The 27,002-nt window shown below is 36.8% G+C and overlaps 2 protein-coding genes across 3 annotated transcripts; both read right to left on the bottom strand.

The window, feature by feature from the left end:
- Positions 1 to 2,346: 2,346 nt before the first annotated feature.
- On the bottom strand, positions 2,347 to 6,718 carry LOC121762180 (receptor-like protein 52). Its single transcript, XM_042157982.1, has 5 exons — positions 5,390 to 6,718; positions 5,069 to 5,140; positions 4,560 to 4,631; positions 4,060 to 4,131; positions 2,347 to 3,895 (listed from the first exon to the last, which is right to left on the bottom strand). Exons 1-5 carry the CDS (start codon positions 6,624 to 6,626, stop codon positions 2,634 to 2,636), a joined length of 2,715 nt encoding a protein of 904 aa, XP_042013916.1. The 5' UTR covers positions 6,627 to 6,718; the 3' UTR covers positions 2,347 to 2,633.
- Positions 6,719 to 11,486: 4,768 nt separating this feature from the next.
- Positions 11,487 to 16,980, bottom strand: LOC121762181 (receptor like protein 22-like). 2 transcript variants are annotated; one of them, XM_042157984.1, is made up of 6 exons: positions 16,863 to 16,980; positions 14,512 to 14,583; positions 14,190 to 14,261; positions 13,699 to 13,770; positions 13,134 to 13,205; positions 11,487 to 12,970 (listed from the first exon to the last, which is right to left on the bottom strand). In XM_042157984.1, the coding sequence occupies exons 2-6, from the start codon at positions 14,546 to 14,548 to the stop codon at positions 11,748 to 11,750; spliced, it is 1,476 nt and encodes a 491-aa protein (XP_042013918.1). In that variant the 5' UTR covers positions 14,549 to 14,583; positions 16,863 to 16,980; the 3' UTR covers positions 11,487 to 11,747. The 2 variants fall into 2 exon arrangements, with proteins under 2 accessions (XP_042013918.1, XP_042013917.1); XM_042157983.1 differs by lacking the exon at positions 16,863 to 16,980 and adding an exon at positions 14,735 to 14,905.
- Positions 16,981 to 27,002: the final 10,022 nt, after the last annotated feature.

Genomic DNA, 27,002 nt, shown 5'->3' with positions numbered 1-27,002 from the left:
AAAAGGTAGAGAGATGAAAAGAGAAAAATGTAAGAGATAGTAAATTAGGTATAGAAAAATGTGTTGAATTTTTACTAAAAAGGGAAATAACTCTATTGCTATGGAACGTACCAAAATGGTAAAATGACTCTATTACTATGGAACGGAGGGAGTACTCATTTTGGGCTGTCAAATATGCCGTTTCCGGTCTTTTTAGTGACAGAACCAGAAATTTAAACTAAGTGGTACCATTAACCAATTTTCAGGTCCTTTCAGTTAGAGAAATTTTTTATCTCTCCTACTTAATTGATTAAATATAAAATGGTTAATGAACTGATACAAATTAAATAATTAGAAGTGCAAGTTGTATAATATTGGCCATCACATTTTAATTAATTGTACAATCAAAATAGATATATCCATGTAGAATTCATGTACTCCAACTCCATCAGATAATGCCAAATTAATGGCCCAAGTAGGTTATCTTCATAAGCAGTCTTTCATATAGACGCAAAATTAATAAAGAAAAGAGATCAGGAGAGAAAATAAATAGAAAATGAAATTTCCTTTTGTGAAAGAAAAGACTATAAATGAAAATAATAGATTAATTTAAAATACGTTTTGTTTAACAATTAATACGAACTTACATTACTGATTTTTTTAAAGGATAAACAATTATAAATTATTTTAAAGCATTTTCTACTTAGTCTAAAATGCAACACGACAAAGTTGAAAATGCTTAAACTTAGGTTCTGCCATAGTAAGAAATTTTACTAGTAAAATATTTGGATATGAAAATATTTGGGCCTTGATAAAAGTTACGTTTGGGCCTTGATAAAATATTTGGTTATGAAAATAAAAGTTACGTTTGGCAAATTACTACCTAATACTCTCTCCGTCCCAATAAATAAGACACAAGATTTTATGCAGTGGTGTTTTGTGAGTCAATGAAGAGAGAGTAAAGTAAAAGTGAAGATAAAGTAGAGATATTAATATTTCCATTTTAGGAAACGTTTCATTTTTATTGAAATAATCCAAAAAAGAAAACGTTTCATTTATAATAGGACATAGTGATTAAGTTTTTGGAAAATAAGAGTGGTCATGGAAAATATACGTGAGCCCAAGTTTGTATTATAATCACAAGGCTTTGTCAAATTATTTAGTAATGAAAGTAAATTTTATTTTGGGTCAAGTTATGTGTTAATCTTTTGTGCTTTCGTTTCGTGATATTAGAGGGGTATTCGAGTCCTTAGTCCATATTAAATATCTCATATTGCAAATTTTAAAAATCCACAATTAAATCTCATTTCATTTTTACTAAAATATAATTAGACTTTACATTCCACTAAATCATTACAATAATAATAATAATGAAAGAAAGAAGACAATTTTCCACATAGTTCTAACCCTACTTTGTTGACCTGTCTGTGCAAGTCATTATTTATCTAAAATAAAAACAATTCTTATTATCTTTAGTAAGTTAAGTATAATTAGATACCCCTAAAGTCTTGGTTACTATCTTATTATATAAAATTTGCTTATGATTTTAGTCAAAGATAAACAAACAATCATTTAGTTTTGGGGCTGGAGACATTATTTGGTGAAAAGAGTAGAATTTTGTTTTGGGCCAATTTTAATGGGCCTTCATTCATGTGGATCGTTCTTTTGTTTGCTTTTTCTTGATTCTTCTGTTACAGTGTTCTCTTAAGCCTTTTATCGAATACCTGTGGCGCGAACTGTTCCATTGAGTTATTTTGTGCTCTGCTCTACTGCTTGATTGAGTTGGATAGCAACCAAATTGCTATGCGTAAATGGTGTTTTGCAATTAATGGAAATTTATACGGAGTCCTCTTTTTCTACATATTTAGCCGTGTTTTAAGTAAATGAAGCGTGACTTTTATTGTACAACGGACTAAAATGGTAAAATGTGATTCTTATTGTGGGACGGAGAGAGTACCATCTATGAACAGAGAAACCCTAGGACAAAGAGATAATTATTTCATTTTTTTCCAGTTTAATGTATCTCAGTATTACACTATCAATTTATCAAGCATCTGGAGTCTTTGCTCCACATCAATTGTTCCAACACTCCCAATTACACCTTTCCATTTTTTTGAAATATCAGCTGCCGTGACCAAAATCGCTTAATCTGGTCACAATTTCACTAATCCACGGTTGACCGTCATTTTTTGACGGAGCAGGAAAAAAATGACCGATTCGGCAATGTTTTCATTTGTTTAGTAGTCAATTTTCGAAAAAAATGAATGTTCTTAACTAACTTCGTATTCCAGCCATATGTCGAGGACCAAAATAATACCTTAACAAAATTAGTAAAACATGATAGAGGCATACAAAAAAAATGGTAGAAGTATTATTGATAGAAAATGAAAACACAAACTACAAACTGGCAGTCTGACTAATTTTTGTAAATGGATCAAAATGGAAAAACATAACTATTGGTTATGTACCATAATTTTACCAATCAATTTTTTTGTTGGACAGATTTTTTTTTCAAATGCAGAACACATGTAGCTTAATACTTTAGAGAATTTATCATAGATACTAAGCAAAACGAGATCACTAGCAATGAAAAAAGTAGAAAGAAATAGAAAACACAACTCAAACACAAGGACATCACTCCCTTTGGCTTTGAATCAAATTCCCCTGCGTGTTAGTGCAACTCTTTTGCGTCTCTTCTTCGTCTTAAATGTATAACCAATCCCAAAAAAGAATTCCACTAACCATCTTGGCCTTCCTCTTCTTATAATCATGTAACCAATTCCAATCCCAACTACGAACCCACTTCCATATCCCATCACAACACATCGCCAACCAAATCCATCGATGAATTCATATTCATCATCACCCTCTTCTTCTGCAAACTGCATCAATTCCCTATCATCATCTTTGCATTTTCTTGTCAACGGAAGTCCACACAATCCCAAGTTTCCCACATATGAATCATTCTCAAATGTGGAGAATTGATTGGATCGTGGTATTTTCCCAACAAGATTGTTTATTGAAAGGTTTAATTTCGCAAGAAATGTCAACCTTGTCAGTTCACTCGGAATTTCTCCATCCAGTTTATTTGTTGACAAGTCCAACGATTCGAGTTCACTCAAGTTTCCAATAGATGAAGGTATATGTCCTGTGAGGCTATTGTGTGACAGGTTCAAGTATTTGAGAATCTTAAGATTTCCTATAGAAGATGGAATATTTCCAAAGAATCTATTGGAGGACAGATCAATTGTTGTGAAGGTTTTCAACAGTCTCTTAATTAACTGATCCCGACCTTTCAAGTTGAGCCTCATCTCCACGTAACTTAGAAACTGATCACCTTCAATTTCTATTGGCTCAATCATTGCTCTGAAATTCTTGAAATATCTTTCAGGTAGAGAGCCTACAAATGCATTATGAGATATATCCAAAACTTGTAACATAGGAAATGGAAGTTTTGTAGGCGAAGGGAGTGATAAGTTGCCATCAAACTTGTTAGACTTCAACACTAGCACTTTAAGCTTGGGAAGGCGTTCCATCCAAAAGGGAAATTCATCTTGTATTCTATTATTTCCAATGTCGAGACCCCTTAGACTTTGGCAATTGAGTAAGGATTTAGGTAATCGTCCGTGGAATTTGTTATTACCCAAATTGATGGAAATGAGACTACAATTCATAGAAAAGGTGGATGGAATGAGGCCACCAAATTGATTTTGGTTCAGATGAAAGATGGTCAAATTTCTGCTGAAGTCCCCAAAGCACTGTGGCAGTCTTCCTTCCAAAGAATTATTCGAGAGAAGAAGAATACCAAGGTATGACAACTTGCAGATAGAGGATGGGAGCTCACCATTTAATTTGTTGGAAGAGAGAGATAAGATCATCAGATTTGTAAGATTCCCAATGGTGGATGGTATTGGACCTTCAAACAATTTATTCGTGAGATAAATAAGGATATAAATCAAAATTATTTACTTTTAAAAATGCACATACATATCATGTTGTGAACTATTGGTAAATGTTGTGGAATGAGCCCTCAAGATTATTCAAGACATGACAAATTGCAAATGGAAGTTGGGAGCTCACCGTTTAATTTGTTGGAAGAGAGATCCAAGGAGTCCAATTCTATAAGATTCCCAATGTTGGATGGAATTGGACCTTCAAACAATTAATTTGAAAGAAAAAAGAAAGATATATATCAAATTTATTTATATTGAAAAATACTCATTGGCAATATGGCGGTTATCCGCATTAGATATTAACATTTTAGAGTAGAAGGACCACATAAAATCGAAATGTCAGTTGTTAAGATGACCGTTTAAATAAACTTAGCATAATTTCCAGACATAAAAAGTGTTGGCGAAAATATAACTATTCACCCTAATGTATGAACTTTTCAATGTCCGCATTCTAACATATCTAGATTATTCATGTTAAAATCCAAAGTAATGAAATTCACTATTCATACCTGGCTCCCATATAGGAAATCATTATAACAAAAACTATAATAAAAATGACATAATATGTTATGTAGTTTGAGAGTTATAAAATTGCCCAACAAGATTATTTATTGAATGGGAACTCACCATTTAATTTGTTGGAAGAGAGATCTAAGACCCACAGATTTGAAAGATTTCCAATAGTGGATGGAATTGTACCTTCAAACCATTTATTTGAAATATAAGAAGGATATAAATCAAATTTCTTTACATCTAAAATTGTACTCCACGTGCATATCATGTTGTGAACTAAACTAATACTCCATATTGTAGATTCTCAAGCACCATAATTTGTTGAGACATGTACATCCATAACTCATAAGTATAGATTCTCAATTTTGGATGGTACAAGTTTGAGACATAGCCATTACTCATATGGTAATAACAAAATTCATGTTCTAGCAGGCATGTAGGGAATCACTATAACAAAATATTCTAGAAATGACATACTATTTTAGGTTTATATTGAGATATTTATATAATATTGTCACTTCATACTAGCATGACATCTTGCACTCGAGTAGTTATTAAATTTGGTATTTGGCCAGCAAGATTACTCAAGAGATTTCAAGTGCAAACGGAGGTTGGGAACTCACCATTTAATTTGTTGAAAGAGAGAAATAAGGAATCCAGATTTGAAAGATTTCCGATAGTGGATGGAATTGTACCTTCAAACAATATATTTTAAAGTTAAATAAGGATATAAATCAAAATTCTTTACTTTTAGAATGTAAATGTATGAATAGCATTTTAATAGCACATTTATGAGTAATGCATTGCATTCTTTATAAAAAGTATTTAATTCAAAATGATGATCGTTTCAAACCGCCATTAAAAAGAAAAAGAAATTCAGTATGGAATATAATGCATTGTTTTCCAACTCCCATTCAATTGGTTTATGACTCGAGCTATTTCACCTGAAAAGTTATTGGTTGAAAGGTCCAGCGTCTCCAAATTTCGTAGGGTTCCTATCTCTGGTGGGATGCTGCCTGAAAACGAGTTATTATAGAGATCCAGATACTCCAGGTTTGTTAGCAATCCTATTTCTGATGGAAGTTTCCCACTGAATTCATTCTCTCCAATTTGTAGTGAGATTAGTTTTCTCCAACTCGTGAAGAAAGAGGTCAATATTTCACCAGTCAGGCTATTGCCAGATAGTTGCAACCAAGATAAATTGCCCAAATTTGACAAGGATGGCGGCAATGGCCCCGAGAGTGAATTCTGCGATAAATCTAAGTCGGTCAGCTTGTTACACAGTCCGAGCTCTCGGGGAATCGAGGAATTGAATCTGTTCATTCCAAGGCCTAGAGTTCGTAGATTCGTGAGTAGGCCTACAGAAGGAGGGATTTCTCCTATTAACGAATTATTGTACAGCTCTAGAATTTGCAGGCTTGGAATAAGGCTTACTGAATCAAGAATGTTTCCAGAGAAGAGGTTGTCGGCAAGGCGAAGTTCCTTCAACTTGGAGAGGTTAGTGATATTTGGTGACAGGGGGCCTTGAAAACTATTGCTGGTGAGGTAAAGATATTCAAGTTTGATCAAATTGGTGAACAATGATTCAGGAATTTGGCCGGTGAAGGTGTTTCTAGAAAAATCAAGAAAAGTAAGGTTGAGACATGTGGTTATGAAGTGTGGGAATTCTGAGGTGAGTTCATTGTTATAGAGATTAAGGTGAGTGAGGAAAGGGAAAGTGGGAAATCGAGACCAGTCAGGAGATTTAAAGTAATTAGAGCCCAAATCCAAGAAGCGCACCTTCCTCATATTACCAATCTGATATGGGATTTCTCCAACCATATAGTTGTCGGAGAAGCTCAAGTATCGAAGCTCTGTCAAGCGGCCGATCTCTGGTGGAATGGCGCCGGAAAACAGATTGTTGGAGAGGTCCAAGAGATTGAGGCTTGTGAGGTTGCCAAGAGCAGCTGGTATGGAGCCGTTGAGATAATTCATACTGAGGTTGAAAGTGGTGAGATTCAGCAATGTAGGGAAATGGAACATGTCCAATGTCCCTACAAGGCCTGCACCGGAGAGATCAATCCCAGACACAGATCCCCCGTCGTTGCAGCTAATGCCAATCCATCTGCAGTGGTTGCTGATGTTGTTGAGGGACCAAGACTCGAGAGAAGCAGAAGATGATAGGCTGGATTTCCATCTCATCAAAACCTCTGCTTCACTTGTGGCTGCTCTAGAAGGACACAGACATAGACACAGGGTTAGGAGACAAAGATATGTAAGAAAAAGGTATGCTGTTTTCATGGCTGATGTTTTTGTCTATCTACTCTGTTTCATTTACCTATTTATATGCAAACTAGGAGATGCCTTTTTACTCCAAATTAAAATAATGTGTTCCAACACTAAAAAAACAACTTCAATGTGAAAAACATAATTGTGAAACACGGCAAAGTTTGGCGTGTGAAAACATCTTTAATGTGAATCACATTTCTTTTTTTTATGGAATAGTCAAGCTTTATTGTTTGTTATATGACTCTAAGTTGTTAACATACAAGGAGTCAATTTTGGGATTTATTCCAATATTACATTTATGAATTACTATATTTTTTTATTCTATTTGGAAGAGCTATATCTTTGGGGATAGTACATGAAGAATAAGATCTCTCCAAAGATATACCTAAATGCATATGGATAAGGTCATAATGATGATAAAAGAATACACCTATGTAAATGGGCTGTCAATACATTGGTAAAGCCCATTTTTGGGTTTTAATTTGGGCTTTATTTTTGGGCCTTATAAAATGGAAGTGCAATGAGAATTATGTTGGTGAAAGTTCTTTCATTTGGACTTTTACAAATATGGTTTAATCAGACAAGTTTCATCAATTTTATAAAAATATTTCATCTCAAATTTAGATCACGTGACGGCTATATATTCTAAACTTTAATAAATTATACTCATCAACTTAGATTAATATTTTTGAAATACAGAACAAGTTTTAGGATAAGCCTTTACATATTACAAACTCTAAATTTGAAATCGAGTATGAGCACATAACTAACAATTAAAAGTAGTAACAAACAAATAGAAAACACAACTCAAAATTGTCCACTTTGGTTTCGATTTTAAGAAATTAAAAGAAAATGAGTGGAAAAAAATTAGTGGAATATAAGTCTCATTTTATATATTACTTTTATAATAAAATATGAGTAAAAATGAGTTAGTGGAATGTGAGATTTGAGACGTGAGACATACTTACATGAAACAGAATGCATAGCTATACACATTCAAACAGTTCGCAACAGAAGAAAGCAAAATTGCAATCTTCATAAAAACAGAGGTATATAAAGTTAACTAATTACATAAAACAGAATCCAACAGTTCCCTACAAAGGAAATGCAATCTTTCTTCTTTAGTGATAAGCAAAAAAAGCGTAATTTTAAGTAATTAAAAGCCATATAACAAAGGAAAGGGAGCAATCAAGCACGTCACAATCCACTAACACCTACGAACTCCAACAACATAAATATCACACTAATTAGTGAATTAACACATAAACCACTCCTCAAAACAGATTATACTCCCATTCCCATGCTCAAAAACAATAATTGAGCTAAGTGAGAAATTAGGGTAAATTCACAATCCTCCGCCTCCTTAAAATTCACAAAACAACGAAGCTTCTAGAACAATTCAAGCAGAGATGTATCAGCTGAGTGAATAATCTAACCTTCATTCATCGACGAGAGGGATCCAAGAGATAACAACAGTGAGATATTTTAATCTTTATCCTCTCAAGAAAGGAAAGATTGCATAGGATATTCTAAGCCGGGAAAGGATCAAACTCAGCAATTAATCGATCAATGACTCATTGATATGTAATTGATTAAGATTAGGAATAGATTATTCTCTCCCATATTTACATGTAACCTTTCCTATAAAGAGATGTAAAAGGCTGTACAAAAATACACATAAATAAAAAATGATCCCTTCTCTCTCAACACTTTTCCTCTCGATTGATGCCCTCTTTTGAGATGGTATCAGAGCAGGTCGCCGACTGTGGGTCAAATTTAACTGACTCAGCAATATATTTGGGCCAAAATTGAAAAAATGACTGACTCATCAGTATATCTAGACTTAAAAATTTGGGCCAAGTAGTCCAACCGATCGAAAAAATTGGGCCAGTTGTCCAATCGATCAGAAAAAAGCCCAACCTCTTCACCTTGGAGGGTTTGGGGGAGAGTGTTGGCAATTGAAACTAAAAATATAAATTACAACTATCCCACATTGGTGTACAAAGAGAACTGAAATCATTATATAAGTCTCATGGGCTCCTATCACCAATTGATTTTAGGATGAAACTCATGGATTTCTATCATGGAATCAGAGCCAGGATATCCAATTATGTTGAATAGGTTAGGTTGTTGCCGGTGGTGTACCGGCTTTATTTCTGGTGGCATATTGAAGTTCTGTTTCATGAACGCTGCAAGTTGTGCAACAAATTCGGGTGGGAAGCCTTTTTGGCTGTCCCCGATTGAGGTTTTTTTGGGAGTTTCTGGTTCGGAATTTGACATGGTTTTGGTTGGTTGATTTGCAGGTTCTTGGTTAGAAAGGGTCAGGCTAAAGGCCGAGAAGGGTTAGGGACGATGATGATTCTGTTACTGAGTCCCCATGGAAGATTTATCCTGCTCTCACTGTGTAGGAAAGAAACATACGAAAGAAGGTTGCTTCCTCCTAATTGGATATCCTAAATGATGGGATGAAATGAAGAAAACGAGAGCAACAAGGGCGGTCAGTCGAAACCAGTATCGGGGCGGTGGTGGAAGAGTAGCAGTGGCAGTGGCAGTGGCCGGAGGAGGCTGGACCACACCGATGAACGGGCTACCAGCATCGGTCTTCCTCCGAACAGCAACGGAGCAGTGGCCGTTGTTTTTGCTTATTTTTTTTAGATTAGTTTGTTTTTGTTAGTTTTGTTTTTATTTTTTAAAAAAACCCGAGGTGAATATAGTAATGAGCATAACATAAAAAACTTAGAAATACTCATGTTTAGGGACATCAGACCTAGTCATGAGCTTAACATAGAAAACTTAAAAATACTCATGTTTAGGGACATCAGACCGAGTTGCCTATGATGAAAAGTTCTATTATATTTTGTTTGAGTTGGCTTGATATATTGATTTCATAGTTTTGTGAAAAGGTGCATAATTAGTTAATTGCTTGTTTGCCTTGAATCGTGCTTATACCCTATGAGACTTGAGCTGTAAATTTCTTTCTTGTGTGATTTATCTGCATTCATGAACTGAACTTGCTCCCGGTCAGCCTAAGTCTACATAGTGTTTAAATGATAAAAAAGGACGTTAGGCCATCTTTCTTAGCTATTTTATATATCCAAATTTATGACCTAACTCAATATTTTTCCTAGCTAGCCACTTTGAGCCTTTAAAGCCTTTTTCTTTGGAAGCTAAATAAAAGGGGGAATATCCATAAAATCTTGGGGAAAGTTAGTTTAAATGTTGTGAAATGAGTTGGAGAGATGAGGTAGAAAGAAAAGAAGTGTGTTTAAATGTGAAAATTGCATAGACATATGTGGTTTGGATTAGAAATTTTGTTGTGCATATAAAAGAGAAAGGATATATAAGAAAAAAAATAGAAAAAAATGAAATGAAAAGAAAAAAAAATCAAAGAATTTGGGAAGTGAGAAGAAATCTGGACAAAGTCTAGAATTTACTGAGATTTGATTGTTAGTTGGGCGTTGAGTTTGATATAGTAGAAACTGATCACTTTTGCTATGTTGGGTTTAGTCACTTTTAGGTCAAACCCACGCAAATTTGTTTTTAGGTCATTCCCAAAAGACCTCAGCCTAATTGAGATTGAACATGAATTATATATAACTTCCAACGTCCCACGCACGATATGGAATAGGTTTGTACTCAACCGTTTGTGTCGCTACAACTCATATACGGTTCAAATGAATTTCGTAATTTTGGAAATGAGTTAATTAATTTAAACACAACATCTAATGCTAATTATATTTAACGTGGGAATTGAGAATGATATGTAAGTATAAATTACATACATCCATGAATATGAATTTCACCAACAATGGGATTAAAATTGGTACTACACGTGTAATTTGTACTTATGCATTTATCACTCTTACCGAATCATTTCTAAATAAATATAGAGAGAGGAAGTGATTCAAAATAAAGTGAGAAAAATATAATATTTTTTCTGTGTCAAGTTTATATGTATAGTGTCAAGTTTGATATTTATTCGTATACGATATTTATATTAAAACAACACATATATGCTATGATGAAATGTTACGTGTACTCGTTTTATTTATAATTAGTGGATAGAGGTCTTTGGTTTGGGTCTCATCAATCTGTGAATTATATTTTTAATTTATTTGGAAGAATAATATTAGAAATTCATATAGAGAAGTATGATAAATCTGTAAATGGGCTGAGAATTACATTGGTGAAACCCATCTTAGGTTTTAATATTGGGCTGAGATTACAACAGTGAGATATTTGTACTTGCGCCTTTGGCCTCATTAGAGCGTGCGGATTTTGCAGATTTACAACACGATTTTTTAATTTATTTTTCCCCCAATCGACTCTTTGAAATTTTAACAAATATTTTTCGCTTTTTAAAAAGATTTGTAATAATATAAAATTAAGATGTTAATAAGATGAATAAAAGTTAATCCAACGCATGAGAATTGTCTTCATTCAGTTATAATACCCTTGAGCTAGTTGAACAAGCACATCTTGTGCTATGCAATACACTTTGTAGTTTGAACTTTTAAAACGTCGGAGTTTTTGTTGGGTGTATTTTTAATGTGACAATTGAAAGCTTATATATGTTTAATTTTCCAAACTTTTTCCTATATCACAGATGACTTTTTACTTCCTGCGTCCTAAGGAATATAATCCATTTTTTGGGTGACATAGGATTTTATGTAATTTTATTTTGTGAGTTAGTTGGAGAGAATAAAATAAGAGAGACGAAATAAAATAAATAAAAAAGGAATTTTATTTTTAATAATAGATTACCTTGAATGAGACAAACTAAAAAAGAAAGTGAGTCATCTTTGATGGATGTGAGAGTACTAGTTTGCAAAATATACACAACATAAATTAGCTTTAATTCTTAACATAATTTTATACACTACAACAACTCTAAATTTGAAATTGAGCACAACCACAGAAGTAGAAACACAAGCATGACATCCAAAAACGTAAAAAAAGTAATTCGAAACAACCAAGGAAAGATCCCCAAATTAAACACAAGGAAAGCACACAATCCTCCTTTAGTCTTGCAATCTAAGTTACCCTGTGTGTTGATGCAGCTCTGTTGCGTCTCTTCTTTGTCTTATATTTATAACCAACTCCGAAAAAGAATTCCACTAACCATCTTGGCCTTCCACTCCTTATAATCATGTATCCAATTCCAATCCCAACAATGAATCCACTTCCATATCCCATCACAACACATCGCCAACCAAATCCATCTATGAATTCATATTCATCATCACCCTCTTCTTTTGCAGGCTGCATCGATTTCCCATCATCCTCGTTGCATTTTCTTGTCAACGGAAGTCCACACAATCTTAAGTTTCCCACATACGAATCATTCTCAAATGTGGAGAACTGATTGGATCGTGGTATTTGCCCAACAAGATTGTTCATTGAAAGGTTTAATTTTGCAAGAAATGTCAACCTTGTCAATTCACTTGGAATTTCTCCATCCAGTTTGTTTGTTGACAAATCCAATGATTCGAGTTGCCTCATGTTTCCAAGAGATGATGGTATATGTCCCGTGAGGCTATTGTGGGTTAGGTTCAAATATTTGAGAATCTTAAGATTTCCTATGGAAGGTGGAATAGTCCCAGAGAAACTATTGGAGGATAAATCAATTGTTGTGAAGGTATCAAGTAGTCTATTCAACAACATATCCTGACCTTTCAAGGTGATTGTCATATCCAGAAAACCTTGATACTGGTCATCTTGTTTTTCTTTCTCGTAGGAAATCTCTGTGTCATCTCTTTGCTTTTCCTCTATCATTGCTTTGAAATTCTTGAAATATCTTTCTGGTAGAGAGCCTAAAAATGCATTATGAGATATATCTAGAACTTGTAACATAGGAAATGGAAGTTTGGTAGGCGAAGGAAGTGATAAGTTGCCATCAAACTTGTTAGACTTCAAGACTAGCACTTTAAGCTTGGGAAGGCGTTCCATCCAAAAGGGAAATTCATCTTGTATTCTATTATTTCCAATGTCGAGACCCCTTAGACTTTGGCAATTGACTAAGGATTTAGGTAATCGTCCGTGGAATTTGTTATTACCCAAATTGATGGAAATGAGACTACAATTCTTAGAAAAGATAGATGGAATGAGGCCATCAAATTGATTTTGGTTTAGATGAAAGATGGTCAAAGCGGTGAAGTTCCCAAAGCACTGTGGTGGCAGTCTTCCTTCCAAAGTATTATTTGAGAGAAGAAGATAATAAAGCCATGACAACTTGCAGAGGGAGGATGGTATTGGACCTTCAAACCATTTATTTGAAATATAAGAAGGATATAAATCAAATTTCTTTACATCTAATATTGTACATACATATCATGTTGTGAACTATTGGTAAATGTTGTGGAATGAGCCCTCAAGATTATTCAAGACATGACAAATTGCAAATGGAAGTTGGGAGCTCACCGTTTAATTTGTTGGAAGAGAGATCCAAGGAGTCCAATTCTATAAGATTCCCAATGTTGGATGGAATTGGACCTTCAAACAAATAATTTGAAAGATAAAAGAAAGATATAAATCAAATTTATTTATATTGAAAAATACTCATCGGCAATATGGCGGTTATCCGCATTAGATATTAACATTTTACAGTAGAAGGACCACATAAAATCGAAATGTCAGTTGTCAAGATGACCAATCTTTCATGAAATAACTCCCATAAATCAGAACATAAATCAGAACGTTTAAATAAAGTTAGCATCATTTTCAGACATAAAAGTGTTGGCGAAAATATAACTATTCACCCTAATATATGAACTTTTCAATATCCGCATTCTAACATATCTATATTATTCATGTTAATATCCAGAGTTATGAAATTCACTATTCATACCTAGCTCGCATATAGGAAATCATTATAACAAAAACTATTATAAAAATGACATAATATGCTATGTATTCTGAGAGTTATAAAAATGCGCAACGAGATTATTTAATGAATGTCTAGTTGCCAACGAGAATGGGAGCTCACCATTTAATTTGTTGGAAGAGAGAACTAAGGACTGCAGATTTGTAAGATTTCCAATGGTGGATGGTATTGGACCTTCAAACCATTTATTCGAAATATAAGAAGGATATACACCAAATTTCTTTACATCTAAAATTGTACATACATGTCATGTTGTGAACTAAACTACTACTCCATATTGTAATAAAAGCACCATTTAATTTGTTGGGACATATATATCAATAACTCACAAGTATAGATTCTGAATTGTGGATGGTACAAGTTTGAGACATAGCCATTACTCATATGGTAATATCCCGAGGAACAAAATTCATGTTCTAGCAGGCATGTATGGAACAAAATATTCTAGAAATAACATAGTATTTTAGGTTTATATTTATATAATCACTTCATACTAGCATGACATCTTGCACTCGAGTAGTTATTAAATTTGGTATTTGGCCAACAATATTACTCAAGAGATGTCAAGTTGCAAACGGAGGTTGGGAACTCACCATTTAATTTGTTGAAAGAGAGAACTAAGTCCACCAGATTTGTAAGACTCCCAAGGGTGGATGGTAATGGACCTTCGAACAATATATTTTAAAGTTAAATAAGGATATAAATCAAAATTCTTTACTTTTAAAATGTAAATGTATGAATAGCATTGTAATTGCACATTTATGAGTAATGCATTCCATTCTTTATAGAAAGTATTTAATTCAAAATGATGATCGTTTCAAACCGTCATTAAAAAGAATAAGAAATTCACTATGGAATATAATGCATTGTTTTACATGTTCCCACTCAATCGGTTTACGACTTGAGGTATTTTACCTGAAAAGTTATTGGTTGAAAGGTACAGCCACCTCATATTTTGTAGGTTTCCTATCTCTGGTGGGATGCTGCCTGAAAACGAGTTACTATAGAGAAATTAACAAGGATATGCCAAGTTTCAAATTAATAAGTATATTGCATGTGAAACCAATATTGCCAAGGAATATAAAGCATTGTTTTCCAAGTTCCATGTGAAATCGGTTTATGAGTTGAGGTATTTCACCTGAAAAGTTATTGGTTGAAAGGTCCAGCTCCCACAAATTTTGTAGGTTTCCTGATAAGTCGTATTCTAGGCCTCGGTTACTGGTCAGTATGACAGGTTTAAATGATTATATTTGCAAAGCAGTTGCTCAAAGTGTGCAGGATAAGTGTTCTGGCCAGTAGGGAAGTTCCGGAGTGTTCGGGTAGAAAAAGCGCCAGCATGGTCTCATACTGATCCGTATACATGCTAAAACGGCTTGAGATGAAGAAGACGGATAGCTGGGACGGATTACCCACAATCAAGGGCAAAGAAGTCAAATTGCAGCGAGGATTTACCCTAAAATCAAGGGTAGCCTCCCTATAAAAGGTAGCCAAGTTGGAGAGAGAAAAAAGCCGCAAGCGGGGGGGGATAGACTTCAATTCACCATCATCTTTAGGTAGAGAGTTCTCTCGGTAATTTCAGTCTTTCAGCCGTGTCCACTTCTTGCCTCGCCGAGCCATGATCACCTGACGTTCAGAATGTTCCCGAGTTCCAGTCATCGTCCGTTCCAGTTAGCTAGATCGTAGTTCCAGTCAGAGATTTTATCGCCCGGAGTGGCAAACAATCTTTAAATTGCTTTCGTAGTTTAATTAGTTCTCCGTCTTTACGTTGGATTTCTGTTACATTTTGGGATTTTGTTGTTTTGAAATGCTTGCTTTGGATATCCGAACGTGTTAATGCTATGAAGTTGATTTCCGTTTCGTTCATTGTAGTGTTCTTTTCTTTCCTTGTCTAGTTAGCTTAGATCTAAGATTTCTCGGTGTTTTAAGTGCTAAATCTCTAAATTCTGTTACGTAACAAATTTCTTTAGGATAGGTAAACATGTACTATTTGATCTGGAAGTAGATCGTTGCATGCAAGGCTTCGTTTTATTTTCTGAATCGATCTTTCATGTTGACCAGCATGCAGAAGTCCAGTTTCAGCGTTTGATTTCAGATTTGATTTCTTAGTTCTAGATCTGTGTTCGCGAGTTGTTAATCTGCGTTTGCCGGGTTGGATCTGGAATTGTTATCTGAGTTTAAGTTGTGTTGTTGGAGAAGACGATGTCTACATCCAGATTGGGGACCACCTTACTTTTATTTACTTTTGCTTTCTTTTGTCCTTCACCTCTGGTTGTACCTGCAGATCTGTCAGCCTAGTCACCACTACCTCCACTACACTCTGAATATTCTGTTTAGCCAAAAATAGAAATACCGTCCTTTCCAAACAATTTCTGTTACACCATGTCCCCTCATTTCCACGTACACAGTCGCATTCTATGATCTGCTCCCCCATCCTAGTCAGTAGGACGCCACCCTTTAATTACTCGCCTAGGTAGAAACTCAACCCGAGCGTGGTAGCTAACCAACCCTCCAAAACATCACCACAGTAGTTTAAACGCACCATCTCTGTGGGATTCGACCCTTACCTCCACTATACTGATCAGTAGAAGTGGGTTGAGGAATCTTTGAAGACGAGGTCTAGGCTTAGTTAGGATCTTTATCCTGCCAGTAGGATATATCCTCACTTGAACGACACCTACGCACCTCGTAACCTCTTCATTTCCTATCTCTGGTGGGATGCTGCCTGAAAACGAGTTATTATAGAGATACAGATGCTCGAGGTTTGTGAGCAATCCTATTTCTGATGGAAGTTCCCCACTGAATTCATTGTCGTATAGTCCCAAATAAGATAAATTGCCCAAATTTGACAAGGATGGCGGCCATGGCCCCGAGAGTGAATTCTGGGATAAATCTAAGTCGGTCAGCTTGTTACACAGTCCGAGCTCTTGCGGAATGTTGCCAGAGAAGAAGTTGTTGCCGAGGCGAAGATCCTTTAACTTGGTGAGGCTAGTGATATTTGGTGACAGGGGGCCTTGAAAAGCATTACTGGAGAGGTCAAGATATTCAAGTTTGACCAAATTGGTGAACAATGATTCAGGAATTTGGCCTGTGAAGTTGTTTAGAGACAAATCAAGGAATGTAAGGTTGAGACATGTGGTTATGAAGTGTGGAATTTCTGAGGTGAGTTCATTGTAATAAAGATTAAGGTGAGTTAGGAAAGGGAAAGTGGGAAATCTAGACCAGTCAGGAGATTTAAAGTAATTAGAGCCCAAATCCAAGAAGCGCACCTTCCTCAGATTGCCAATCTGATATGGGATTTCTCCAACCATTTGGTTTTCGGAGAAGCTCAGGTATCGAAGCTCTGTCAAGCGGCCGATCTCTGGTGGAATGGCGCTGGAAAACGGATTGTTGGAGAGGTCCAAGAGAGTGAGGCTTGTGAGGTTGCCAAGAGCAGCTGGTACGGAGCCGTTGAGATAATTCCCGCTGAGGTTGAAAGTGGTGAGATTCAGCAATGCAGTGAAATGGAACAGATCCAATGTCCCTGCAAGGCCTGAACCGGGGAGACTAATCCCAGAGACAGATCCCTCGTCGTTGCAGCGAATGCCAATCCATCTGCAGTGGTTGCTGATGTTGTTGACGGACCAAGACTCGAGAGAAGCAGAAGATGATAGGCTGGATTTCCATCTCATCAAAGCCTCTGCTTCACTTGTGGCTGCTCTTGAAGGACACACACATGGACACATGGTTAGGAGAAAAAGATATGCAAGAAAAAGGTGTGCTGTTTTCATGAATGATGTTTTTGTCTATCTACTCTGCTTCATTTGCCTATTTATATGAGATGCCCTTTTAATCAAAATTAAAATTATACTATATTCCAACAATAAAAAACAACTTCAATGTGCAAAACATAATTGTGAAACACGGCAAAGTTTGGCGTATGGGAAAACATCGAAATGATTTAATGGGAAACATAATTGTGTACAAGACTTTTTTTCATGGAATAGTCAAGCTTGATTATTGGTGATATGACTATAAGTTGTTTACACACAGAGTCAATTTTGGGATTTGTTCCAATATTACATTTATATTAAGACCACATAAGGTCCAATATTACAAATACTTTATCAAAATCATTTATACTTTATGTTATGACCACATGAGGTATAACGTATTATTCCTATATTACATTTATATTTAGAAGCTCTAATATTAATCAGTTTTATCTAAACCATTATTACTTCATTTTGAGAAGGCGTTAGGAAATAATAACTTTATAAACCATTATAGTACGCATTGACGAATGCAATCCACCAGCCACAGTGAAGAAACTCAGAGAGAAGTTCTACAACTTAAATATAAGCAATTTCGTAAAGACATTCATTCAAAAATTAGACAGCCTTCTAAAACTTCATAAAAATACAAGTACACTTAGTTAAGTGGTTGCACATGTGCTGAAGCAAACCATATCCCACATCGGAGAATGGACAAGAGTTGCAAGCATATAAATGAGCTACCCCAACTCTATTAGTATGAGGCCTTTTGGGGAGTACCCCAAGAACAAAACCATGAGGGCTTTGTCTAAAGCGGACAATATCATACTATTGTGGAGTTCGGGTGTGCACCACCGGACCCTACAACACAAAACACAAACCCAACAGAAAAATGCAATCAGAATGCTAAGCTAAATAATTACATAAAACAGAACCCAACAGTTAGCTAAAAAACAATGCAAAATGCCATTCTTCTTCATTTAATAAAAGAAAAAGGGAGCAATATGTTAAGGACCTAAATCCTTAACGTCGAATTCCACACAAAATCAAGAAACAGAGACCGTAGTCGTCGAGCGCCCAAGAAAGATATGCAAATCCCTAATATATCTAAACTAATTAATACTGATATAATACTCGTATCACAATCAAACACAGAGTATCATTGGTTCACGTTGTGTACCCCACGTAGTTAAAGAGTTAACGACCCCTAAGCACGTATGACCTAATATTTAAATTGAAATGTGGATGAAACTTTTTGCATAATTTATGTAAACGTCCGACATTTTGTACCAATATGAAACAAATGTTAAACATTTTATATGAATTATGTAATCATCCCCCAAAAAAGGTATAATTTCAATAATGTTATCACTGTCTGGTCCCTCCCTATTTTGTGATTTTCAGTCATACCAATGTAATATGGAAAATATAAAAAAGGATCCTATTTTTAGGGATTCTTAACTCTCTTAGATACTTGAATTTGTCTCACAATACCCTCATAGGACATATACCACCATCTCTTGGAGATATGAGATTACTCGAGTCGTTGGACTTGTCTTCAAACAAATTGGATGGAGAAATTCCAGGTGGATTGGCAAGGTTGACTTTTCTTGCAAAGTTAAACCTTTCGATGAATAATCTCGAGGGAGAAATACCATAGTCTACTCAACTTTCCACATTTGGTAACGAATCATATGTGGGAAATGTAGGTGTAGGGATCAGACTAGGGTCGGATTCACTATTTACCAAGACCTCTTTGTTCTTCATTAGGGAGCTCAGTCAAACTCCAACCATGCGACTGATATTACAATCAAAGTTACAAATAATCTTGAATACCGAATAGACCTATCTATTACACAAGATTACAGTTCACTCCCAGCTTCAGCTTCTTCAACCCTGCACACTTGACAAACGAATTAGTACTACAAGAAACAGATCCTTTCGGATCTGGAGCAGTTACACGTAAGAACACAAGATGCAATGAAAGAAAACACAGAAGAAAAGCTGCTTCGGCTCAGACACTCGCCGATAGCACAAATCTATTCTCAAGAACACAGATCCAAAGGAGCACAGCAGAATCAACCGATGATTAACCTCACCCTCCAGATTCCAGCTCAACCAGACTCCTACATCCCAGATCTACACCGTCCGAGAACACCTCACACCGAAACCCTCAAAGACAGAAACCCTATTTCTCAACCAACACCGGCAACCGAAGTAGTTGCCCTCACTGTTACTGTAGCAAGGTCTACAGCCCTTTCAACCGAGAGAAATCTCACAGAAACCGCCGGAGAATCGTCGGAGAAGAGAGCAGAAAAGAGAGAGAGACAGAGAGAGTTTTGGAGAGCTTCGAGTGAGAGAGAGAGTGAATATCAAAAGGATGAATGAAGTGAATGGACTCACCTCTCACATAACAAGCACACACCACAATCCAACGGCTGAAAGCCTTGATCCGGGTGAGAGTACACGTGGCTGCATCTGGAGAGTGAGAATTAGTTTTGGGCCAAGCCCAACACAGCATCGTCTGGGCCAAAGACAAAACCAGCCCAAATGAAGGTCCACCAATTTATTCAACATACTCCACCTTGGACTTCATTCTGAGAAACCAACTTGTGCTATAAGCTAAAGTGAAATAATCATCACAGCCTGCAAGGTAATTCCCCCTTAGCTTTAAAGAACAAAAAAGTTCACTTGCACTCAGGGGAACCACCACACTGCCTCCAGACACCAGAGGGATAGACCCATTAGTCTAGGAGGACTTCCAGCCTCAAGTCATATACCAGCTGTACCAAAGCAAGTAAAATGACTGAGGACTTTACCCCGGGACATGCAATCTAACCTAAATCAAAATGCAAAAATTTGATGCAGAAAACAAGTTTTTCAGCAGGCAAAGGTTTTGTACCCATATCAGCAGGATTCTTATCTGTATGGACCTTATGCAAGAAAACTTCACCTTTTTCTACTATGTCCCTAATGTAATGGAACCTTACATCAATGTGCTTAGTTCTATCATGAAAAACAGGGTTTTTACATAACTGAATTGCAGATTGAGAATCAGAAAACACAGAAGGAGATAACTTCAGAAATTTCAGTTCAGAGAGAACTCCCTTTAGCCAAACTGCTTCTTTCATTGCTTCTGTGATAGCAATGTACTCTGACTCTGTAGTGGATAGAGCCACTATATGCTGCAATTGGGATTTCCAACTGATACAAGACCTACAAGCAGTGAACACATAGGAGGTAGTTGACTTCCTCTTATCCCTGTCATTTGCATAGTTAGAATCCACAAACCCAGTTAAGGAAACACCATCTTCACACTTAGAGTAACACAAACCATATTTTGCAGTATTTTTAAGATATCTCAGAAGCCATTTCACAGCTTCCCAGTGCACAGAGCCAGGATTAGACATGTATCTACTGAGGCATGACACAGCATAAGCAATGTCAGGTCTGGTGCTTACCATCAAGTACATCACTGACCCAATAGCATTTGCATAGGGAATCTTTTTCATAGCATCAATATCAGACTTGGTTTGAGGACACTGATCTTTACTCAACACAAAATGAGAAGCCAAAGGAACAGAGACAGGCTTTGAATCATACATATTAAATTTTTTAAGAATTTTGTACACATAAGGTTCTTGATGCAACACAAGGGTAGAAGACTTCCTATCTCTTACAATATTTATCCCTAAGATCTTCTGAGCATCACCCAAATCCTTCATGTCAAAATTCTCACTCAAAGCAGACTGAACTGACTTTATGGTTTTCAAGCAAGGTCCCATTATGAGCATATCATCCACATACAGCAGCAAGAACACAGGCACAGGAGAATCAAGGTCTTTAACATACAAGCATGCATCAAAAGTACTTCTTACAAAACCCAATTTATGCATGCAACTGTTAAACTTAATATTCCATTGCCTAGGAGATTGTTTCAACCCATAAAGAGCCTTTTTCAGTAAACACACATGATTGGGAAACTTGGGATCAACAAAGCCTTCAGGCTGTTTCATATAGATAGGTTTATCTAAATCACCATGCAAGAAAGCAGTTTTTACATCCATCTGTTTCAATTCCCAATTAAAGTGAGCACACAAAGCAAGCATCAATCTAACAGTAGTGAACTTAACCACAGGAGCAAAAATTTCAGTATAATCTACCCCCTCTTGTTGAGTAAACCCTTTTGCAACCAATCTTGCCTTGTACCTAAGGCCCTCCACCTCATTTTTGAGTTTATATAACCACCTGCAATCAACCACAGATGCACCAGGGGGCAAGGGAACAAGTATCCAGGTAAGGTTTATCTTTAGGGAGTGCATTTCCTCTAACATTGCTTTATGCCATTCATTCCAGTACTTTGACTTAGTGGCATGCTTATAGGACTGGGGTTCATCCCCATCAGATTCAAAAACATTAAAAGCCAGGTTAATAAGAGCAACCATGCCAACAAATCTATTTGGTTTAGACACATTCAATCTTCTAGTTCTATCTCTGGCTAACACATAATTGCTCAAATCAGTATTATCAATTGCATTTTGAACACCAGTTGGACTATGCAAAATATTCTGAGCAGGAGAGTTTTGCCTAATAGGACTATCATGCATCTCATTGTCATTAACATTCAGGGGCAAATTATCAATCAAATCTCCCTCATGAGGTGTCTCAACAGGTGTAAATACTGGATAGGTATGCCAGAAAGACTGCTCCACCTCACTTGGAGTATCATTTTGATTCTCCACATCAGTGAGTGGTACTGTGGGCTCTTCCTCCATAAGAGGTTCACTGTCCACAGGGAGTGGAGCAGGGTCAGTGGTCAGACCTAAGCAAGGGAAATCAGTCTCATTAAAGACTACATCCCTGCTTATAATGACCTTAAAACCTGGTTCATCCCTTAGCCAGACTCTATAACCCTTAACACCCTCAGGATATCCAAGAAAAACACCTTTCCTAGATCTAGGCTCAAGTTTATCAGACTTAGTATGTACAAAAGCAGTACAGCCAAATACCCTCAGGTGAGAAAGAGACAAATCTTTTCCAGAAAACACATGCTCAGGACACTGACCATTTAAGGGTACAGAAGGAGATCTATTTATCAGATAAGCAGCAGTAATTAAAGCTTCACCCCAGAACTTCTTTGACAAACCAGATTTGGCAAGCAAACATCTCACCTTTTCAAGCAAAGTTCTATTCATCCTTTCAGCCACTCCATTTTGTTGGGGTGTATAAGGAACAGTTTTATGTCTTTTAATACCATAAGCAGCACACAAGTTATCAATCTGGTTATTGCAAAACTCAAGACCATTATCAGTTCTGATAGCTTTTATCTTCTTACCTGTCTGAGTTTCAATCAACATTTTCCAGGTTTTAAATCTCTCAAAGACATCAGACTTATGTTTCATGAGAAAACACCAAACCTTCCTAGAGAAGTCATCAATGATAGATAGGAAATAGACAGAACCAGAGTGAGAAGATACAGAGGCAGGACCCCACACATCCATGTGCAAATATTCAAGCACACATTTGCTCACATTAACAGGCACAGGAGAATGAAAAGAAACCCTGTGCTGTTTACCCAGCACACAGGTATCACAGAAGGGCATACTGCCTTGCACATCAGAGTCAGATAAAATAGCATGCTTCTTTAAAATATTTAAACCTTTTTCACTCATGTGTCCTAGTCTATCATGCCATAGCATAGTTTTATCACTTTTAACCACATTGGCAGAGGCACTAGCACATGAAAGAGGTTCTGCAGTACAAACATATAAACCACATTTCTTTTTGGCCTTAAAAAGACACATAGATCCTCTGCAAATTTTCATGCATCCATCCCCCCATTTTCCCCCCATACCAGCAGCTTCTAAAGCAGTACAAGACATCAAATTGTAGCACAGATCTGGAACATACCTCACATTTTTCAAGCAGAGCACAAAACCATCATTAAACTTTAAACACACAGTACCAATACCATGGATTTCACATTTTTTATCATCAGCCATAGACACATAGGTATTAATAACAGGTTTCAGCTCAGAAAACACCTCCTTAAAAGGACTAACATGATAAGTACATCCAGAATCACACAGCCAATCATTTGAATTAAAAGGACACATAGGGGAAGCATTAATATACATCAGATCATGAACCATGAACACACATTCATTATTTGCATCATATTTTGCCACATTGACAATACTTTCAAGCTGAGTGTCATTATTTTGGATTTTCTTCTTCTTAGGCTTAGTGCACTCCTTTTTGTAGTGCCCCACTTCCCCACAATTAAAACACTTTCTGAAAGATTTAGGATCCCTGCTATTGGACCTAGATCTATTCTTTTTCTTTGAATTAGAGTTGGAACCTGATCCATTATTGGTGTCTTTACCCCCTCTAGACTGAGATCTACCTCTGACACTCAGAGCTCTATTAAAAGCACTCTTATCAGCTGCCCTTTCCCTTAACTCAAGTTCTTTAGATTTTAAGGAGCTAACAATCAATTCCAAAGGGGCAGTATCCCTGCCATACTTAATGGCTGCCTTAACATCACTATAGGAATCAGGTATGGCATTCATTAGAGCTATACTTGTGTATTCATCTATGGTTTTATCACCAGATCTTTTTATATCTTGCACAAGCTTCTGGAATCTATCAATGTTATCATCAATGTCTTTAGTTAAATCAAGCTTAAATTTGAACAATTTTTCAAGCAGATACATTCTAGAAGACATAGAGGTCTCTGTATACAGAGAATCAAGATTTTTCCACATTTCAGAGGCAGATTCAATATGATCAACTTTCCTAATCACAGAATCAGACAGATTTAACACAATGGTGGCTCTAGCCAACTCATTCATCTCATCAATTTTGTCCTGAGCAGTTGCCTCAGGCAAAGAACCATCAACAACTTTAAAAACCTTTTGTTGAATCAAAACACATTTCATTTTCTGCTTCCAGATCACAAAGTCATTTTTACCATTGAAAGGGATCAAACCAACAGGCTGAGTCATTTTTGCAAAGATTTTTACAAGAGCACAGGAAGCAAGGCAAACACAGAGAGCTTTACACACCTTTAAGCACACAGACATATAGCAAGCACTTAGAACACACTTTCTCACAGAGAACCAGACTCAATTCCCTGACTGTCACGAGCACACTGGCAAAGGCTATCCCAGTTCGCAATCACTCGCTCTTGGAGGGCGCAGGGGTTCACTTTGGCAGTATCAGTACTTAGTGGCCAAGTGAAGTGAGATCAGATTAGGGATCAGACTACACAGAGCACCACACAACAACAGCAGAAGCGAAAACAAAAAACACAAGAAATCAAGTAAAACCTAAGTTCTTGCCAAGAACCAACTACCAGCAACAAAAAACCCAAGCCTATGTTGGCACTATAACAGAAAACCGTAAAACAAGAAGGTCACAGCCAATTTACCAGAGTGAATCCCCACTCGAAGGAGGATTCCACTTGCCCACCGCCTTACGCGACTTGGCGTGCCGACCTAGTCCCCCCGTGGCTCTGATACCACTGTAGGGATCAGACTAGGGTCGGATTCACTATTTACCAAGACCTCTTTGTTCTTCATTAGGGAGCTCAGTCAAACTCCAACCATGCGACTGATATTACAATCAAAGTTACAAATAATCTTGAATACCGAATAGACCTATCTATTACACAAGATTACAGTTCACTCCCAGCTTCAGCTTCTTCAACCCTGCACACTTGACAAACGAATTAGTACTACAAGAAACAGATCCTTTCGGATCTGGAGCAGTTACACGTAAGAACACAAGATGCAATGAAAGAAAACACAGAAGAAAAGCTGCTTCGGCTCAGACACTCGCCGATAGCACAAATCTATTCTCAAGAACACAGATCCAAAGGAGCACAGCAGAATCAACCGATGATTAACCTCACCCTCCAGATTCCAGCTCAACCAGACTCCTACATCCCAGATCTACACCGTCCGAGAACACCTCACACCGAAACCCTCAAAGACAGAAACCCTATTTCTCAACCAACACCGGCAACCGAAGTAGTTGCCCTCACTGTTACTGTAGCAAGGTCTACAGCCCTTTCAACCGAGAGAAATCTCACAGAAACCGCCGGAGAATCGTCGGAGAAGAGAGCAGAAAAGAGAGAGAGACAGAGAGAGTTTTGGAGAGCTTCGAGTGAGAGAGAGAGTGAATATCAAAAGGATGAATGAAGTGAATGGACTCACCTCTCACATAACAAGCACACACCACAATCCAACGGCTGAAAGCCTTGATCCGGGTGAGAGTACACGTGGCTGCATCTGGAGAGTGAGAATTAGTTTTGGGCCAAGCCCAACACAGCATCGTCTGGGCCAAAGACAAAACCAGCCCAAATGAAGGTCCACCAATTTATTCAACAGTAGGATTGTGTGGATTTCCATTGACAAAAAAATGTGAGGGGAGTGATGGAAAACCATCACCGCCTCATGTGGAAGTGGAATCGGATAGGGAGATCGAGTGGGGTTATGTGTTTGCTGCTGCTGGTTATGCTTTGAGCTTAGGAATCTTTTCCTGGCTGCTTTTGTTCTGCCGATGTTTCAGGTATAAATACTTTGAGAAAGTTGATGATGTTTTTGAGAAGATCTTTGAGTGTTGCCAGCGCTGGAAAAAAAGAGATTGACGAAGAAAGTTGTGAGGAACTGTTAAGGAAAACTCCCTAACGTGATGCAGCGATTGAGTATTAGAAGTCCCGGGAGGCGAAATCCCGTCGACAACTAGGGTTTGCTATTAACGAAAAATAACCAGAAGAAATAGGCGAAATTTTCTGATAATCCTTTATTAATTTCAGCGCCTATTTATAATCTAAGGACCCTAGTGTTGGTTCGACTTACGGGCCGGGAAAGAACCAACAAAGAAAACCCGACACGGAGCTTATAATTCGCTCGACCCAATTATTCTAACAATAAAATAAAACCAAACCAGAAAATAAAGAAAACATAAAAATAAAGAATCCTAATCTACGAAGCCTTTCGCACGTCCTACTTGGGAACGTAGTCCCCGAACCTCACCGGCGCCTTGGCTCGCCGGGCCGACTTCCTCTGCTCCCGCCTTTCCCTCGGCGACGGCCTCCCCTGCTCCACCGTCTCATAATTCCGCTCCGGGACCGATGACTCCCCTGACTCGTCCTCCCCTCCGGCAACACTGGCCGGTCCCGTTTGGTCGAGAGGGATCACCGTATCAGGAACAGTGAGGATAAGGCTATGTTATGTAGTTTATTCGCAGAAGAAAATTAGTATGAATGTTTTTGTTTTAGTTATCCAATGTTTAGTGTTCTCCTTTGATTTTGATTGTAATCCTGATTGTTTTGCTGCTGAAAATGAAAATATCGTGTCTAAATTATTAATATTTTACAATAAGAAAAATTCACATATAAAATGAAGATTTATACTCAGTCAAACTAGCATATGAAACAAAAAAGCTTAAATGAAATAATGAGACTCAGTCAAATATATAATTTTTTAATATTTTGAAAAGATATAATTAACTCTATGACTATGTCAAATATTTTCTTACTTCTCTGTATAGAACCACTTGTAAGCCATGACTATTTAATTTCACCAAAATTTTATATTCAATTTTATTTGATTCGTCGATCGATTAAAATTTTCTAAACAGTACTTTGTG

The sequence above is a fragment of the Salvia splendens genome, chromosome 13 (genome assembly GCF_004379255.2).
Source record: "Salvia splendens isolate huo1 chromosome 13, SspV2, whole genome shotgun sequence".
Taxonomy (NCBI): domain Eukaryota; kingdom Viridiplantae; phylum Streptophyta; class Magnoliopsida; order Lamiales; family Lamiaceae; genus Salvia; species Salvia splendens.
Note: the sequence above shows the minus strand (reverse complement) of the source record. Positions and strands in the feature narration are given on the sequence as shown.

Coding starts and splice junctions, on each gene's coding strand:
- LOC121762180 (XM_042157982.1), bottom strand. CDS start 6,626: ATGAGATGGAAATCCAGCCTATCATCTTCTGCTTCTCTCGAGTCTTGG. Junction 5,141..5,389: donor TTCAACCAATAACTTTTCAG/GTGAAATAGCTC, acceptor TATTGTTTGAAG/GTACAATTCCATCCACTATC. Junction 3,896..4,059: donor CTCTTCCAACAAATTAAACG/GTGAGCTCCCAA, acceptor AATTGTTTGAAG/GTCCAATACCATCCACCATT.
- LOC121762181 (XM_042157984.1), bottom strand. CDS start 14,548: ATGAGGTGGCTGTACCTTTCAACCAATAACTTTTCAG. Junction 14,262..14,511: donor TTCAACCAATAACTTTTCAG/GTAAAATACCTC, acceptor TATTGTTCGAAG/GTCCATTACCATCCACCCTT. Junction 13,771..14,189: donor CTCTTTCAACAAATTAAATG/GTGAGTTCCCAA, acceptor AATGGTTTGAAG/GTCCAATACCATCCACCATT.